Source organism: Plecotus auritus (genome assembly GCF_963455305.1).
Source record: "Plecotus auritus genome assembly, chromosome: 9".
In the NCBI taxonomy this organism is placed as follows: Eukaryota; Metazoa; Chordata; class Mammalia; order Chiroptera; family Vespertilionidae; genus Plecotus; species Plecotus auritus.
Genome location: NC_137783.1, coordinates 16,965,084 through 16,981,629, shown reverse-complemented (window position 1 = coordinate 16,981,629; position 16,546 = coordinate 16,965,084). Strand labels below are relative to the sequence as shown.

Genomic DNA, 16,546 nt, shown 5'->3' with positions numbered 1-16,546 from the left:
GGCGAGCCCCAAAGCCAGCCCCAAAGCCGAAGCTTGGAGCGTTGGGCGCTGAGCAGACGCAAGATAACCATGGGTGAGGATGCGAGCAGGAGCTTGGGGAAAGGTAAGTCCTCTGGGTCTGCGGGTTGGAGACGCTGGGCCTTGGCCCCCAGAGCAGCGCGGTGGGGAGGGACTGGACGGGTTCCTCTGCACAAAAGCCACGTGCAAAAGTGTCCAGTCTGGGGACTCCGGAGGATCAGGAGAGTGTGCACAGCCCTCTTGAGGTCACAGGGAGGAGAGTGAGCCCCTCTCCCTAGTGGCCTAATCCACCTCTTGGTACCCCTCACCCGCTCCGCAGGAAGTGTCCCCCCAGGGCCGGTCCCAGAGGGCCTGATCCGCATCTACAGCATGAGGTTCTGTCCCTTTGCGCACAGAACGCGCTTGGTCCTTCTGGCCAAAGGCATCAGGTGAGAGATGGAAGGTCAGTGCCCTGCAGGCACCGGGGGATGTTGAAAATCTGGAGCGCCCTGGCTTTCTTCTGCTTTGGAGATGAGTGTCTGCCTGTGTAAGCCTCTCATTTTTGTTGTCTTATTTTCCTTTTGCTTTTAAGCCATGAAATTATCAACATTAACCTGAGAAACAAGCCTGACTGGTACTATACAAAGCACCCTTTTGGCCAAATTCCTGTCTTGGAAAATAGCAGATGTCAGCTGATCTACGAATCTGTGATCGCTTGTGAGTACCTGGATGATGCTTATCCAGGAAGGAAGCTGTATCCATATGACCCTTATGAGCGAGCTCGCCAAAAGATGCTATTGGAGCTATTCTATAAGGTACGTTGAATTTTTTTAAAAGCCACTTGCACTCTCTTTTACTTTGTATGTCTTTCCCAAACTTCAATTCATTTTTAAAGCCCAATCATCGGTGAAATTGTTTTGTTTTGATACTGCGTGTGCCTAACTGGTATGCGATTATAGTAGAGCTATCACCTCTGATATTAAAGGTTAAAGGCTTCACTGATAGGTGCTTTCCATGGGAACTAGCAGTCTCCAGAGGTATGATTATGGCAAAGTTTTGACTGTGTGACTTAAGATAGGAATATTGAAAGAGCTGAAAACTGGTGATGCTTTACAGGGAATATTATTAAGGGTTCAGGTTAAAAAATACTGGGGAATAAAGACATTAATGCACGGAAGGGAACTGCTCTTTTTTCAGAGCAAGAGTGCCAACTGTCCAGGAAATGTGGAGATAAAAGGGGTACCTGCTGATAACGGGGGTGGGGGGGAGTGGAGAAACTTTAAGATGGTTCGCTTTGAAATGCAATAAAAACAACTGACAGATATAGAGCATGTATGATGTGCCAGGCACTATTCGAACTCCCTTTATAAAGGTTAACTCGTGCAACCCTTACAACTGCCCTTGTACCCGTGGGTACTATTACTGTATCCATTTTTCAGATGAGAACACTGAGGCTTAGAGAGGTTAAGTGCCTGCCTAAGATTGTACAGCATGGAAACAGCTGATCAAGTAAGAAGCACTTGAGAACACTTTTCTAAAGCACCTTGTTTTGTCAGGGAGCTATAACAAATGGATTGCTGGCACCACAGATACCCCTCAGAGTGATACTCCTACTGAGGAGCCGGGATGTGGGCGTTGGCCTGTTAAGCTGGAGGGACAAAGCTTTGGCTGCGTTTTTTAGGCAGAGCAGAAGCTTGGAGTTCCCTCCGATTTCTCCACTAAGAAACCTGTGTCCTCTGATTAGGTCCCACATTTGACCAAGGAGTGTCTGGTAGCATTGAGATGCGGGAAAGAATGCTGTGATCTGAAGCTAGCCCTTCGTGAGGAATTCTGCAACCTTGAAGAGGTACAAAAAGGGGCCCCTCTCCTGGTTAGATCCAATGGAAGAAGCGCTGTAGGGTCGTTAACCTGGTCACCCTGACACCTTCTGCTTTCATAGACTTAGTCTTTCTGCATGACTTTGATAAGTTCAGCTACTCATCATCTTAACTTGTGCTTTCTCTATTTTAGAATATGTGCTTAGGTCGGATTTCCAGGAATGGCATTACCAGATCAAAGGGCATGAACACTTTACAGGCTGGAGCTGTATGATGCTACATCCTCCCCAAAGAGCAGTATTTGAAAATGCCCTTTGCTCGCTTTATCCCTTTTCACTAGTGGGAAACTTCATGTAAAAAGATATGTGCCTGTTTCGAAGAGAAAGAGCCATTTCTCATTGTTGATATAATGAGTATTTCTTTGATTGTTAGCAAAGTGGGATATTTTCCCCAAAGTATGCCATCTCTTAGTGTTCTTTTTGTGTGAAAATGGTCTATTAGCCAGCTTGTCTATCAAGGTCTTACTGGTTTTCCTTGCTGATTTGTGAAAGCTCCTTTTAAAGAGTTTCTTATAGGTAAAAGGTATTTGTTTGTTTTTAAGACATTTTTTTCTTTTGTTATAACTTTTAATTTGGCTTATCTTTTTTTTGTATGCATAGAAATATAACATTAAAAATATTGTGCCATAATCTTTTCTGTTGTGATTTCTTCCACGGTTTTCATACACAGGAGGTCCTCTCATTCCCCACCCCCCTGCAGAGTTTCGATCAATATTCATTTATCTTTTCATCCGCCATTCATCACTTTAAAGATGTTTGACTTGTCAAGCATTGCTTTGCTAGCTCCAACCCCCTTACTATCTTACAAATAAATTTTGGCAAAAGAATTAAGCCCATTAAAAAGATTCCAGGATATAATTTTCAGTGTGGTCCTTTATCCCCAAATGTTGGCAAGATGCCTTCTGAATCTTCATACTAATGAGCAGCAAGATGGGGCATGTTCTACCAGACACTACTTCTAAGGTTTCTTTGTAGAGGACAAGTGATTTTATCTATACTCTGTTTTACACCCTTGGTTTGTTTTACAGGGAATTGGTTCATTGTCATTAGCTCAACTTCAGCTGTATATCAGTGTAGTAGGGCCCTGAAATTTGAAATCTTGAGAATCTCCCCTTATCTTTTATGAACTCAAAAGATTTCTGCTCTGGAGTTGAGTACTTTACTGTTGCTTTTGGATAAGGGTCTGAATTGCTGGTTTATTGGCAAGCAGCTTTGTGTCTTTTGGGTGTGTGTGTAGGAGGGAGGGAAGGAGAGGAGGTTCTGCTTCTTAAGAACTATTTCCAGGCCTGGCTAGTTTGGCTCAGTGGGTACAGCGTCAGCCTGCGTGCTGAAGGGTCCTGGGTTTGATTCTGGTCAAGGGCACATGCCCAGGTTGAGGGCTCGATCCCCAGTAGGGGTGTGCAAGAGGCAGCTGATCAATGATTCTCTCTCATCATTGATGTTTCTATATCTTTCTCCCTTCCTCTCTGAACTCAATAAAAATATTTTTTTTTAAAAAAGAACTATTTCCATCAAGAACAAAAACGACTTTTTCCTCCTCCTGCAAGGACATCAGCACGCCCACTGTGAGCCACCACACTGTCTGTCCACGTTAGAGGCTGGGGGTGCAGGGCAGCAATTACGGCAGCTGAATCCAAGAGTCCAGGGCTGTAGACTGAAGCTTTTTAGAATGCCTGGTTTGAGGAAGTCTCGGATTCTCTTCTCTTTGTGACCTTGTTTGTACACAAAAACCTTACAGATAAGATTTCTTGCTCCCTGTGAACCTCCTGCTGCTGCCACGGTCAGTACGCCTCACCATCGATGGCCACAAGGGGGAGCCCCGCGCCCTTCTTCCTTCCACTTGTGCTCCAGTGCTAACCACCTTTCCATCCCCCTAGGGGAGCCCCAGAGGTTCTCGCAGAAGATGAGGGGACCTTCCTTCCAGGCTTTTCACCTTCAAGGGAGTGGAAATAGTGTTCCCTCGTCAAACTAAGTGGTCCCTTGCTCTTCATTTGCATGCCCACTCTTTATCTCTTACCACATCCTTTAAAAGCAAGGGGACCACCCTCTGTAGCCATTTTTCAGTGAACTGACAACAGAAAGTTTAAAAAAATAGATTTTCTATTGTTTCAGGACATCAAATGGTTATCCCCCAAATATCTCATTTCTTAAGCCTGAATTGAAGATGTGTTAGAAGGGCTAGAAGCCAGAGCCTCTGTTTCCTCCCCACGTGTGGCCTCGTGAGGGATGCCTGGGGCCTTGGAAGAACAATGTCTCCTCTAAGCAGGCCATTTTGCCTTGCTTGGTGATGCCAAGGACAATAGCACTGAAAGTGAGGGATTTCACTGTGGGAGAAGCTATTCAATATTAAGAGTGGCCAACATCATTTGATGTGGCAGGCAGGAAAGAGAAAGAACTCAAAATAGAGTTTTTAAAAATGACGCTGGATATTAACATGACCACGGCTAAGTGGGTCCAGGTATAGCAGCAGCAGCTTCCCATTCTGTTTCTGATGACAAAACACTTAGGAAAGATAAGACATTGGAAATTAAGACTGCCGGTTAGGTTTGCCGCTGACTATCCTAAAAATTGTCAGAGGAGTTCATTGGCTGTAAGCAAGGCACTAGTTTAAACTGAGAACACAGAAGAACTAGTTGAGTGAAGTTGCCTGAAGACCTTATCAAAGGACTGAAACAGGAAGGAGGGAATTCTGGTAAGCTCTGCAACCATGAGTATGTTGGTGTGTGTCCCCGCCCTGCAGAGCCCCTGACTGAGAGTGGGGAGAGAGAGCAGGATTGAGGGGGCAGTTCTCCTGGGAGGCTGAGCTGGGCCAATCTGTGGCTGCAGAGCACGAGAGGCTTTCAGAATATGCTGATTCTAAGCTTTTTGCTGACACTTAAAGAACAAGCAAAGAGTTCACAAAAGACTGGAAGCTTCTGTGAGTAGAGTCCTCCTACATTTGAAGTAGAATGACACAAGGATCGACTCTAGTCCGGGAATTAGGAGAACGGTGTTTCTGTCTTAGCTCTGGCACTAACCAGAGGTCCCTTTACCTCCCTGGGTCTGTTTCCTACCCTGACAGGAGAGTCTCTTGTGCTCCCACGTGAGAGACAAGACTCAGCTTGCCAGTATGTTTTCCTCTCCATTTCTGCTGCCAGGAAACCCAAGTCCAATTCCAAGCTTTAAGGATCTCTGCAGGACTCCTGGCTTGATATCTTGATACCATTTTCCTTCCTTGTTTTGACTTCTGTTCCTTTATTTTCCCAGATCTTAGCATTTTATTATTTTTCATATTTAATATTTTATTGTACACATCTTTTACACTGCAGCTCTAATCTTTTGTGTAATGAGCATGATCTAAAAAAAAAAAATGGCAAAATGATGGTGGAGGGAGGGGAGTCATACTAGATGACTTCCAGTGGCCCTTCCGATGCTGATGTTCTGTGATTCTAAGGGGAAAAGTTATTTCACATGTTAGGAAATTATCAGGTTTGCATAGAAGGGAGCTCTCCTATTGAGGGTCCTAAGACTTCAGTAAATCTCTGAGGAGGGCTGGCCAGTATGTTCTCCTACATCATTGGGGTGTGTCTGTAAAGGAGCTGGCATGTTGTGCTAGTTTATAGGAAGCCAGATATTCTGTTGGGATTTTTAGATTTGTCCTGTGAGAAATCTGGTGGAGAAATGTCTGTCTGAGGCAGCTGAGGCAAGAACTCTAAGGATCTTGTTGTGAGTGGCCCCAAGTCACGCTTGGATTTAAGAAAAGTGCAAAGGAATGTGCATATGTATTTTGGGGATGGGGTAGAAGCTGCCAGAAGATAGTTTGATGCCTCACCCATTTCATCTATATTATCATTTTGATTTTTTACTATATAAAGTATCTTGTTAAGACTTGAATTACTTTGTGAGAGCTTATGTACAGGTTAATCATAGCTATAAGATCATATATATTTAATGGCATATACTCCTACTTTGAGTAAATGAAAAGCTTCAGAAATATATACTAAATAAATATCAATTATTAAGCAGTTATTCATTTTCAAAATATCTTGTTACTTTACCAAAGGACCCATCATGGGTTCCATTCAATGTCTGCATATGATTTCTTCTGACAAGGACTTTCCCAAAAGCACATCTGTTCTGTAAAGCACGAGAGTTACACAGAAATTCCAGAGTCAATCCACTTAGATTGGGGTCTGACTTGTGCCATGAAAGCCAGTAATAAGCTGGAGGGATACGTTTCAAAATCAGTGATACAAATTTGGGTAATTATTATTATTTTTATTCCTGAACATAAAGAAGTCTTGTGACTTTCTGGAATCCATAAAAACAGAACAATTTGTTCCTCTACTCTGTACGTCAGATCTTATTTATACATGACTGAAAATAGTCTCTGTTTTGAGTTTTTATTGGCCAGATTCTGCTGTTTTAGTACTACCCTGATAGTGGTTTCTTTGAACAAAGTGACGCCATCTCACATTTTTTCACATTTTCAGGACACCAGGAAGGGGACTTCTCTATGCCATATTGGAAGAGAATGAAAACTTAGAGTTAGGGCCACAAGATTTGCTTTTCTGCTCTGAGAAGGATGTGGGGACCCCATTGATCCTTTCTGTGAGGGGTGGATTTGCTTTGTGTAGATGTAACCTTCTGAGGTCTCTGTGCTTTGTCATCACAAGAGCTCACGTTTATTCATGCATGGTGGGCACTAACATTGCCACCATTTTACAGATGAGAAAATTGAGGCTTGGAAGAAGAGGTACATAAGTTGCCCTGGGTTTCATGTTGAATCAGAGGTGGAGCCCAGAACAGGACCAGGAGGGAGGAGGAAGGAAGGGGAGAGAGAGAGAAAGAGAAACATCAATGTGAGAGAGACACATTGATTGGCTGCCTCCCACAAGGGTCCCTATGGGGCTGAGGAATCTGCAACTGAGGTATATGCCTTTGACCGAGAATTGAACCCGTGACCCTTTGGTCCACAGGCCAATATTCTAACCACTGAACCAAACCAGCCAGAGCAGAACTTACCTTCTTAACTATAACCCTTCACTACATCATAGAGTCAATAGCTGGTTTAGAGTATAAAAAAATCAAGTCTGATTGATAAAGATAGGAGTATGGAAACCTAGATAAAGGGCACAGGAATCTAGATCTATAACTACAGGGGAGAATTTAGTTGATTATGAGTTAAATGGGTCAAAAGTCATCTGATTAGCTAGGTCAGTGGTCGGCAAACTCATTAGTCAACAGAACCAAATATCGACAGTACAACGATTGAAATTTCTTTTGAGAGCCAAATATTTTAAACTTAAACTTCTTCTAACGCCACTTCTTCAAAATAGACTCGCCCAGGCCATGGTATTTTGTGGAAGAGCCACACTCAAGGGGCCAAAGAGCCGCATGTGGCTCACGAGCCGCAGTTTGCCGACCACGGAGCTAGGTAATTGACACCATACCTTTCTCTCTGGGTAAACCTGGCCCAACAATAATCTCTGCTGAGTACTTTTGCTTTTTAAATTTTCAGGTGCTTTTATTTGTTTATTTATTTTGACATTGGCTGTCTGTTAAGAGTTTATCTGCTTTCTATCTGGATTTATTTGTCCCATTTGGGAAAGAGAAATTTTATTTTAATGTAAAAAATTGATAATGTGGAGTGGCCAACAAGTGTGAAGTTCAAAGAACTAAAATAAAAAAGAAAATATGATAAAAAGACAATGGTGAGATTAGAGGGAGTCCATTAAGTAGCACTGCTCTTTCTTGTCCAGCTCAGTGGTTGAGCATTGACCTATGAACCAGGAAGTCATGATTCAATTCCTGGTCAGGGCACATGCTCAGGTTTCAGGCTTGATCCCCAATAGGGGGCTTGCAGGAGGCAGCTGATCAATGATTTTCTCTCATCATTGATGTTTCTATTTCTCCCTCTCCCTTCCTCTCTAAAATCAATATATATATATATATATATATATATATATATATATATATATATATATATATTTTAAAGAAAGAAAGCAAAAGAGGAAGGCACATGGAGACACAGTATCCCCTTTGTTACAGATAAAGTGAATCCTGGAGAGTGGGGGGTCACAACTGGAACAAGTGGGGTTCCCAATGTGTCCCTCCTCCATCCCAGTATTGGGCTGCACTGGCCTGACACAGGGCCCCCCCTCTCTGGGGGCTGAGCTGCTCCATGGAGAGCATAGCACTGGGAGGAGTCTGCTCCAGGCTAAGGGAGAGGGGCTGGGCTCCCTCTGCCTGGGTTGTCCTTCCAAATTCTCCAATCAGAGGAGCCACACCCTCCCTCCTGGGTTCAAAGGAGGGAAGGGACTGAGTGTGGCCAGGAGTATTACCCTAAATATGGTGGAGGAAACCTCAGAAAAAGGGAGGAAGCACTTACCTAACAAGTCAGAAGGAGAATCAAAGCCTAAGTTCTCCCTCTTTGGGAACTAATTTGATATTTGTATTTAGTGTCTATAACTATGCCAGCAGATCAGCAAATTAACTTGCTTTTATTCTGTTTAAACTTTTAGATTCTTAGCTATCAGAACACCGTCTTCTTTGGTGGAGACTGTATATCCATGATTGATTACCTCTTTTGGCCCTGGTTTGAGCGGCTGGATGTATATGGAATAGCTGAGTAAGACATTTGACCATGTGGTCATGAATTCCTGGGGTCGAACTGGGCAGCAGTGGTTGAAATGGTGTGTGTGTGCCATTTATCCTCCTTCGGACGAGTTTCACGATGCGTGTGAAATGAAGTCAGGTTTTAAACTGTTTCCTTGTTTAAAATGCATCTGTGTTCTTCTGCCACTCTCTGTGGACACAAACTTTCCCCATATTTCTGCTAATAAGACCCTATGGTACCTCAGAGCTACTGTCCTCACCAGCCCATACAAACTCAGGCCAGTGGTGCAAGCAGTTGGTGAGTTTTAGTCACCGGGTTTTGGTGACTTGTTTGCAGCTCCCTCAGTGGCCCTGCTCCTGGACCTGCTGAGATAATCCTCCTAAGGATTGTTTAGAAATCCAGTGCCCACCATACACTTTACTCACATTTAGTTCTCTGAGGAATCTTCCCCAGATAAAAATATTAAAACAAACAAACAAACACTGATTTTAAAAGCAATAGATACTTGATGATAAAACAAACAAGTGAAATGGCCACCATGGAAATGTAGGGATGTTCAAAGTAGAAGAAATTGCGGGGGCGGGGATGTGGGAGGACTGTGTAGGGGCCCTGGGCAGAACATGTGCTTTGTTGTCACAATGCTCGGAGGAGAAGTGCCGGCACCTGCTCTAATCCCAGCCAGTCGCATGGTGGGTGCTGGGTGACATTTGGGAATCTGGTCCTGCCCCGCCAGAGCTGCATGGGTGCTCTCGTAATGTGTGGGCTTGACTCTACCCAGGAGTCATCTGCACTTCCCCCTTTGGCTGTCTCTGAGTGAAGATCAGACAGAACATACTCAGATATTTTAAACTCTGTCTCAACACAAACATCATGAAAAACCTGTCTCCTCTGGGGACAGAGTATTGAACCACAGATTTCCCACTAACAGGTTGTACTATCATGAACGAATCACTGGACATATTCTAGACCTAAACTTCTGATCTTTGAAATAATGGAGCCCAATCAGCTCCATTATTTCAAAGTTTGATGATTGTTTTTACTCTTATTTTTTTTTTAAAGTGTTTTGGAAACGACTTGTTTTTATTTTCGTAAATCCACTAACGTAAGCTCTGAGAATGACAGAAGAATGTCTCTTTCAGAGAGAGGGTTGTCTTCCTATTGGTAACCAGTGAGGCATAGGCACCTTATTTCCCCAGAGCAATCAGCCCACAAGTATTTTAACTGTATTGTTAAAATCAGTAGCAACTTACACAATTCAAAAGCACACACAGGTATTCCAAAAACAAGGTTTTCCTTCAGTAAGTGATCAAGCTCAGTTGATCATAGGTAACTAAGATGACTCTATTGCCCAAAGAAACCCATTTTTTGGTATCTAAAGAGCGACACATGCCATTTTCCCTGATGCCTTCCTCTTCCAGTGAGCTAACACTTCTTTCCTGTCCTGCAGCTGTGTGAACCACACCCCAGCTCTTCGGCTCTGGATAGAGGCCATGAAGCAGGACCCCACGGTGTGTGCTCTTCTCATAGATAAGAACATTTTCTTGGGCTTCTTGAATCTCTATTTTCAGAACCACCCCGATGCCTTTGACTATGGGCTGAATTGCTGAGCCCCATGGTCCACCCCTTCACCACCCAGAATTCCCAAGCATGTCGTGACACTGTACCAGGAGTTGTTTGGGTGGGTCAATCAATCTCTGTTTTTTTTTTTTCTTTGAGGTTCCTAATAAACATGGAGACAGAAAAGGTATTCTTTCTGGTAATCACTGTCTGACTCCTCGAGCCCATAGCTTCTAAAGATTGTCTAGAAATCCAGTGCCCAGTGCACATTTTAGGAGCCTGTGTGTGTCCTGGCTCCTTGGCCTTTGGCCCCAGTTTGACCTCCAGAATACTGATGCTGATGCTGATGTTTAAAGCCTACCCATCATTGACATTTGTCACTATAGTCTGGCATTCTCCACAACCTCCCTGGTGGGAGGAAAGGTAGAGAGGAAAAGGAAGAAAAAAACACTCCAAATCCAAATAATCTCCACTTGGCAAACGAAAGCTGCAGCCCACGTGGGTGAGCATGAGTATCATTGTCATTCACATTTTGGCTGTGGGCCTGGGAGACACCAGGGGTCCCATGACTGAAAGAATTCCAAAGCAGGAAATGAAACACCCGTTATCACTCTGGACTAAAGACGTCAGAATTTTACCAGTGCTGTCGGGGCTCATGATGGCTCACAAAATGTTCTATAGCCAACATCCTGTCTTAAAAAAGTACACACACCCCAAACCCAGTCCCAGGCAAAGGTCACTCTGTTGGATTTGCGTCACACACTCTTTCAATTCATTGCAACAAACACCTCCCTTTGCCTGTTGTGTACCAAACCCTGGAACAATTGCGTGATAAGATGACAAAGGTGACAAAGACATGGGAGCCCCGGATCCCGCCACTCATTTTGGTTGGGGTGTTAGCCCTTGTGTTTTGGAGCTGCTTGTCTTGCTGTGGGAATGCTTGTCTCAGCCTGATATACTGGCTCGGACCGCTGAAGAATGACAAAGAGACCAGAAGAATGGCCTGGTGTGCCGGCAGGTGTTTTAGGCATGGGACAGGCCTGTCCAATGTCATCTTGTCTCAGGGTCTAGGGATCAGCCTGTGATCCTTTTAGCCTGATTTCCCAGCCTCCAGCCAGGCTAAGAGACCAGGCAGCAACGGGAGTGATGTGAATTGTCGATGCCCACAGAGGAACTGTCTGCTGCCTTTGCCTCTGACTCAGCCCAAACCAGCCTCATTTCTCCCCACGTCTCAGCCTGGCCTGGCCATCTGCTGCCTCCGGGTGTATTTTGACTCATGTAAATAGTTACCAGTCTGACTCCGTGCCAGTTGGACAGAAGCAATCCTGCTTAGTGAGGTGGCCTGGTCTGCCATTGCAGGCGCCACATGACAGGGGCCATCTGCTGCACCGTCTTCTCAGGATGGGATGCCCTATTGCCATGATACCCAAGCCAATGCAGAGTGATGTCTGTGAGTCACATTTTCCTGGGATCTTTGCTTGGCTTCTGTGGCCTCTCCAAGGACGTGGGGACTGATCAGTCCTTGCAGGTATAAATGCTGTGTGCTGGTGAGTGTTTAGCATGGGACCAAAATTACTGTCAGCGCAACAGATAATGGCATGTCTCTGATGGCCAAAACCAAAGATGTTCTCTGTTGGGGCTCCACATACTAATTGAGGAGGCTAGAAGCACGAAGAAATAAAGCATGGAGGAGAGTGCTTGTGGGAAAGGCTGCAGGCCGGCAGCCCACAGCCCAGTTTGGGATTTGAATGCCTTTCTGCCAGCTGCGCTCTCTGCATTTTGCCAGGGTCACCTACACTGACTTCCACCTTCTACTCTCTCTCTCTCTTTTTAATGCCACCCATCTGACCCACAAAAGGATCTGAGTTGTTAACCTCTGGATGAAACTAGGATTTAGCCCAGAGAAAAGAGGAAATTAATGTTCCACGAAGAGCTTTTAAAAATAATTTTTTTTTTTATTGATTTCTGAGAAGTGAGAAGGAAAGAGAGAGACACATCAATGATGGGGGGAATCATTGATAGGCTGCCTCCTGCATGCCCCTCACAGGAGATCGAGCCCACAACCCAGGCATGTGCCCTGACAGGGAATTAAACTGTGACCACCTGGTTCATAGGTCAACACTCAACCACTGAGCTACACAGGCCAGGCATGAGGAGCTTTTTAAAATACCACTTATTTTACTGGGAGATGGGCAGAAATGCATCAGGGTAATAAAAATACAATGAAAAAGAATAGGAGGTGTTGCTTCTCCTGTCTCAGAGATAACCACTTTTAATAATTGGTATATATCTTATAAAAGCACTAGTAGCCCATCACTCGATATCGGGAGCTGGCGGGAAACGCAGCATGCCACCGGGAGCCGAAAGCAAGCTGCCGGCGCCCACGGGAGCCAGAAGGGAGCTGCACTGCTTCCTCGGGAGGTGGGAGGGACCCGCATTCATTCCACGGGAGGTGGGAGGAAGCCACACCGTGGAGGCTGCGGGCTGGCCCCCTTGTCCCTGTCTGTGTCTGCTCCGGCTCCTGGGGGCCGGCCCGAGCCGGGTGTGGTGATGAAGCAAGCATTCTGCCAGGCTGCTCACGCTGCCCGCTCTCAGGGCACCCCCCCTGTCCCGGGACTGGGGGACTCCGGCGGGGCTGAGAGGACTGGGTGCCACCATCTTGTGGCTATGGGTGCCGCCATCTTTGTGATGGAGTGACAGTTAATTTGCATATTATCCTTTTATTAGATAGGATGTTAAATTTAAGGAATGCAGGCGAAAGCTGTCCTCTGTATCTTGTAGAATGGAAAAAGAGAAAAATAGTTTCAACCACAGACAACATTTGAAAGATCCTCATTGTCATCTGATCCATGTCCAGGAGACTGGGTAGAGCTGCCTTAGAGTTCTGCACTGGAGCCATCTGGACCAAGTCCAGTTACATCCTGACATGGTGGGGGTGGGGTGGAGGTAGCCTGGACAGGTGGCAGTGGTGGTAGGAGATGGGGGAGGAGATGGTACTAAATGTTACTTGAAATTCCTTCTGGCTCTAAATTTCTCTAATCTCAGACAACAAAGTGTTAGAGTGGATTAACTGAATTACCAGGTATACTAGTAAACCATGAATATCAAGAGGAATGACCACTACCAACCTCCATGGCCCTGAATCTGGCTCTACCTAAGCCTTCTGCTGTCATCTCTCTGGGGTTTGGGGAATATATTAGCTGACTCATATACTTCACTGGGAGACCTTGGGGCTGACCTGCAGGTTCAAATCCTGGGGGGCTGGTTCAGCACTAACCATAACTGTTGGGAGAGACTCAAGGTCACTGTCAGTCTTTTGGGGTACAACCACTGTCCCAAGAAACCTTTGGTCTAACATAGCTTAGTCCACTCTCAAGGAATAGGTGAGCAATGACATGGAGGGAGGAGGGGCTGGGTGAGTCATCTTTGGCCAGCTGGGAAGAGGCCCAGGGTTGGCTTGTGATAAGTGGCAGGAAGTGGGTCTTTGCTTTCTATTTCTAGCTTAAATAGTTTCCCTAAAAGAAACCTAAAATATCACTGATTGGTAGGGTTTAAAGAAACAGATGGGATCAAATTTTCCCCGTCCTCCTACCCCACCCATGCCCTGCCAATCTCACCTTGCACTCTGAAGACCTAGCTTTTCCCATCAAGAAAAGTGGAAATATCTCTGAACATTTTTGAGTATTATGTGGTTGCATTTTGTTGGGAGATAGATAATTTGTTCTTGACAGTTTTATTTCCTGGTTTCTTCGTGGGGCTTAGAGGAACACCAAAGCAATGGAAAAATGCATTTCACCTGTAGAGCAGGGGCCCCACATTGTGCAGGAGGCAATAAGCCAGCCCTGGGCTCAGATGAATGAAACACAAGCATTTGGGGACAGAATGACAATTGCATTGGATTTTCTTTACGGGGGTTCTTCACATTTTCCCATGCATAAGGGAGCAAAAACTATTACAACTCCCTCATGCCATGTGGGGCTCAGAGCCACATCCTTTCACCTTCAGTTACCAACACCCTTCATTGTTCTCTGACTTAGTTTGTTACCATTGGCCTTGTCTTCCCAATAGACCCAGTTTCTTGGGGACACAGCCCTTGTCTTAAACTTTTGTTCCCCACATCGGGCATGACCCAGGGTAGAACACGAGCTGTATTTGGTTAAAAATGCCTTTTTTTCACTCTGGCGTCATGATGATTGAATAAATCCCAGGCAATTGTTTATTTTTATGGTCAAATGCTTGGTGGTGAATCCATACACAGTATGTAACTGAGTACAGAATACGTATAGAAATTACCAGGAGAGGAAGAATCCCTTAAAGCCAGCTTTATGCAGTGTTCACTGCACTGTTGTTTACAATAGCAAAAAAAAAAAAAAAAAAAAAAAAGGCAGGGGGCACTTAAGTGTTCCTCAGTAGAGGAAGTTGGGTAAATTAGGAACCATCCATACATACAGGGAGATAGTAAGCAGCTATTTTAAGAAAATGGTAGAGTCAAATGTTTATAAAAGATATCCAAGAAAAGTTAGATGGTATGATGCAATTTATGTAAACAAGAACAAAAGGGATGTATCCACGCACGTGATACACACATAGAAAAAAATTTGGAAGTATATACAAGAAGCCTCATCCTGGTTATTGCTGAGGAATGGACTGGGAGTGGGAGCTTTTATGTGTTAAATTTTCTGTCAGTGGTTGAAAATTTTTTATCATGACTGCATTGTTTTTATTTTTTAAAAAGTTAGAAAAACAAGCTATCTTGGGATGGCAATGAGAAAAGTTAACTCTAAAAAGTGCCCCTCCAGGGTGGTAAAGTGGGTCCAGGCAGAGGAGGGTGACGTGGGTGGGGATGAGGCGAGGTGAAGGAGTTGAAGGCACACATTTCCTTTACTGTGTGGTTCTTGGCTCTCTCTGATTGCGGTCTGCTGGCCAAACCAAACAACCTTCCAGCTCTATCCCAGGAATTGAAGGGACGGAGCATGAGAATGCTGTGAACCACAGCCTTCAGTGACTAAAGTGAGGACCTCTGGGACATTCACCAACTGCTGCCACAGCTACCACCAACCCCACTCTGGAATCCAGCCATGAACCCCCACGGCACTGAACAGCGAGGATCACATAGTTCAGGGCTTCGTAGTTTGGGGTGAATCAAGTTGCTGTCTCATTCAAAGATCCCCAATAGCTCGCCATTGTATTAAGTCCAAATCTTATTATGAAATGACTTCGTGTATCAAGTTCAAATTTACCTTAACTTAGCGTTCAGGGCTTTCTATGGTCAACCCTACTCAACATTTTTAAACTTATTTCTCAGTACATATCAGCACAGATTCCAGCATTGCCTGGGTTCCAGTCCTAACTTTGCTTACCACTCTATGACTCTGGATAAGTCACTTAACCCTTCTGTGCCTGTTTCCTCATTGGCAGGGCAGGGGTGGGGTAGGAGGATGGGGAAAATTTGACCCCATCTGTTTCTTTAAACAGCACCCACATCATAGGGTTGACATAGGAATTAAATGACTACATAAAGGTACATAGAAGTGTGCCTGGCACACAGCAGCTGCTACTTAAATGTTGCCTAAATCTGTTTTGCTTTCCTGCCCTCACTCATGCTCCTGGCTGATTAGAATGCTTTTCTTGGCCAGTGCTGTCCATCTTTCAGAAGCTGTATCAGGCAGCACCCTACCATGAGACCTGCCCTAATCCCTCTAGGTTATCAATGGTTCTTGAACTTTCAGAATCACCTGGGAACTTGGCAAATGCAGATTCCTGAGCCCGACTCCTAGAGATTCCTCTGAAGTCTGTGGCATGGCCCAGACACCTGCACAAGGGTGATCACCAGGTGGGTAGGGTGGGGCCACCCCGGGGGAGGCAGGCCCCACTTGGGCTTCCCCTTCGACTCCACCAGCAGCACACTGCCATGTTTCTTATGGCGCTTTTCACGGGTAAGGGTTTGAGAGGCCACCTTACTCTCCTCCCCAGGGCACAGGCTTGGTCCTATTTATTTTTCTCATTCACCATGCCTCGTATATCAGGCTCCCAATAAATGCTTGTAGACTATTAATGACCTGCTAGAAAGAAGTGCTCACCAACTTTTCCCTCCCCCACCGTCTCTCTGCTGTGAGTGTGGGGCACTCGTGGGAAGCTGTGATGTAGCTGATCCCAAGCAGGCCCGTTGGCTTCTTCCAACAGCTCTGTAGGGCAAGCAGGCCACGAGTTTTAACTTTCCATCTGGAAAGGATGTAAAAAGCCATCCTCAACTCGGGATGTCATCAGCCACTGGAGGGAGTTTTAGAGATAAAGCCTTACATGGGTACCATGTAGGTTCAAAGTGGGGTGTGGGCATTTGACCAAGCTCTGCAGGTGTTTCTGGTGACCTTGATTATGAACTGAAGTGCTGGTTCCAGGTTCTCAAGCTGGGCTGTGCCTCAGCAAGGCAGAAGCCGGGGCTGAGGTTTTTGAGGATGTAGGGCCCTTCCCAACTTAACCAACCTCTGGGCCCTGGGATGACTCTACTCACTTCAGCC

General features: G+C 45.2%; 1 protein-coding gene across 2 annotated transcripts in view; it reads left to right on the top strand.

Moving 5' to 3' along the window:
- Positions 1-372: 372 nt before the first annotated feature.
- The window catches only part of LOC308233928 (cilia- and flagella-associated protein 58), a gene marked incomplete at its 3' end in the record, with an annotated part of 141,880 nt that continues 125,706 nt past the window's right edge, over positions 373-16,546 (top strand). The window contains exons 1-5 of one of the 2 annotated variants that reach the window (XM_080640935.1): positions 373-446; positions 590-812; positions 1,742-1,843; positions 8,377-8,483; positions 9,919-10,078. In XM_080640935.1, the coding sequence (XP_080497061.1) occupies positions 388-446; positions 590-812; positions 1,742-1,843; positions 8,377-8,483; positions 9,919-10,078 (651 nt within the window). In that variant the 5' untranslated portion in view covers positions 373-387. Of the gene's footprint in view, positions 447-589; positions 813-1,741; positions 1,844-8,376; positions 8,484-9,918; positions 10,079-16,546 lie in introns of those variants that run through there. The other variant, XM_080640934.1, reaches the window with a different exon arrangement.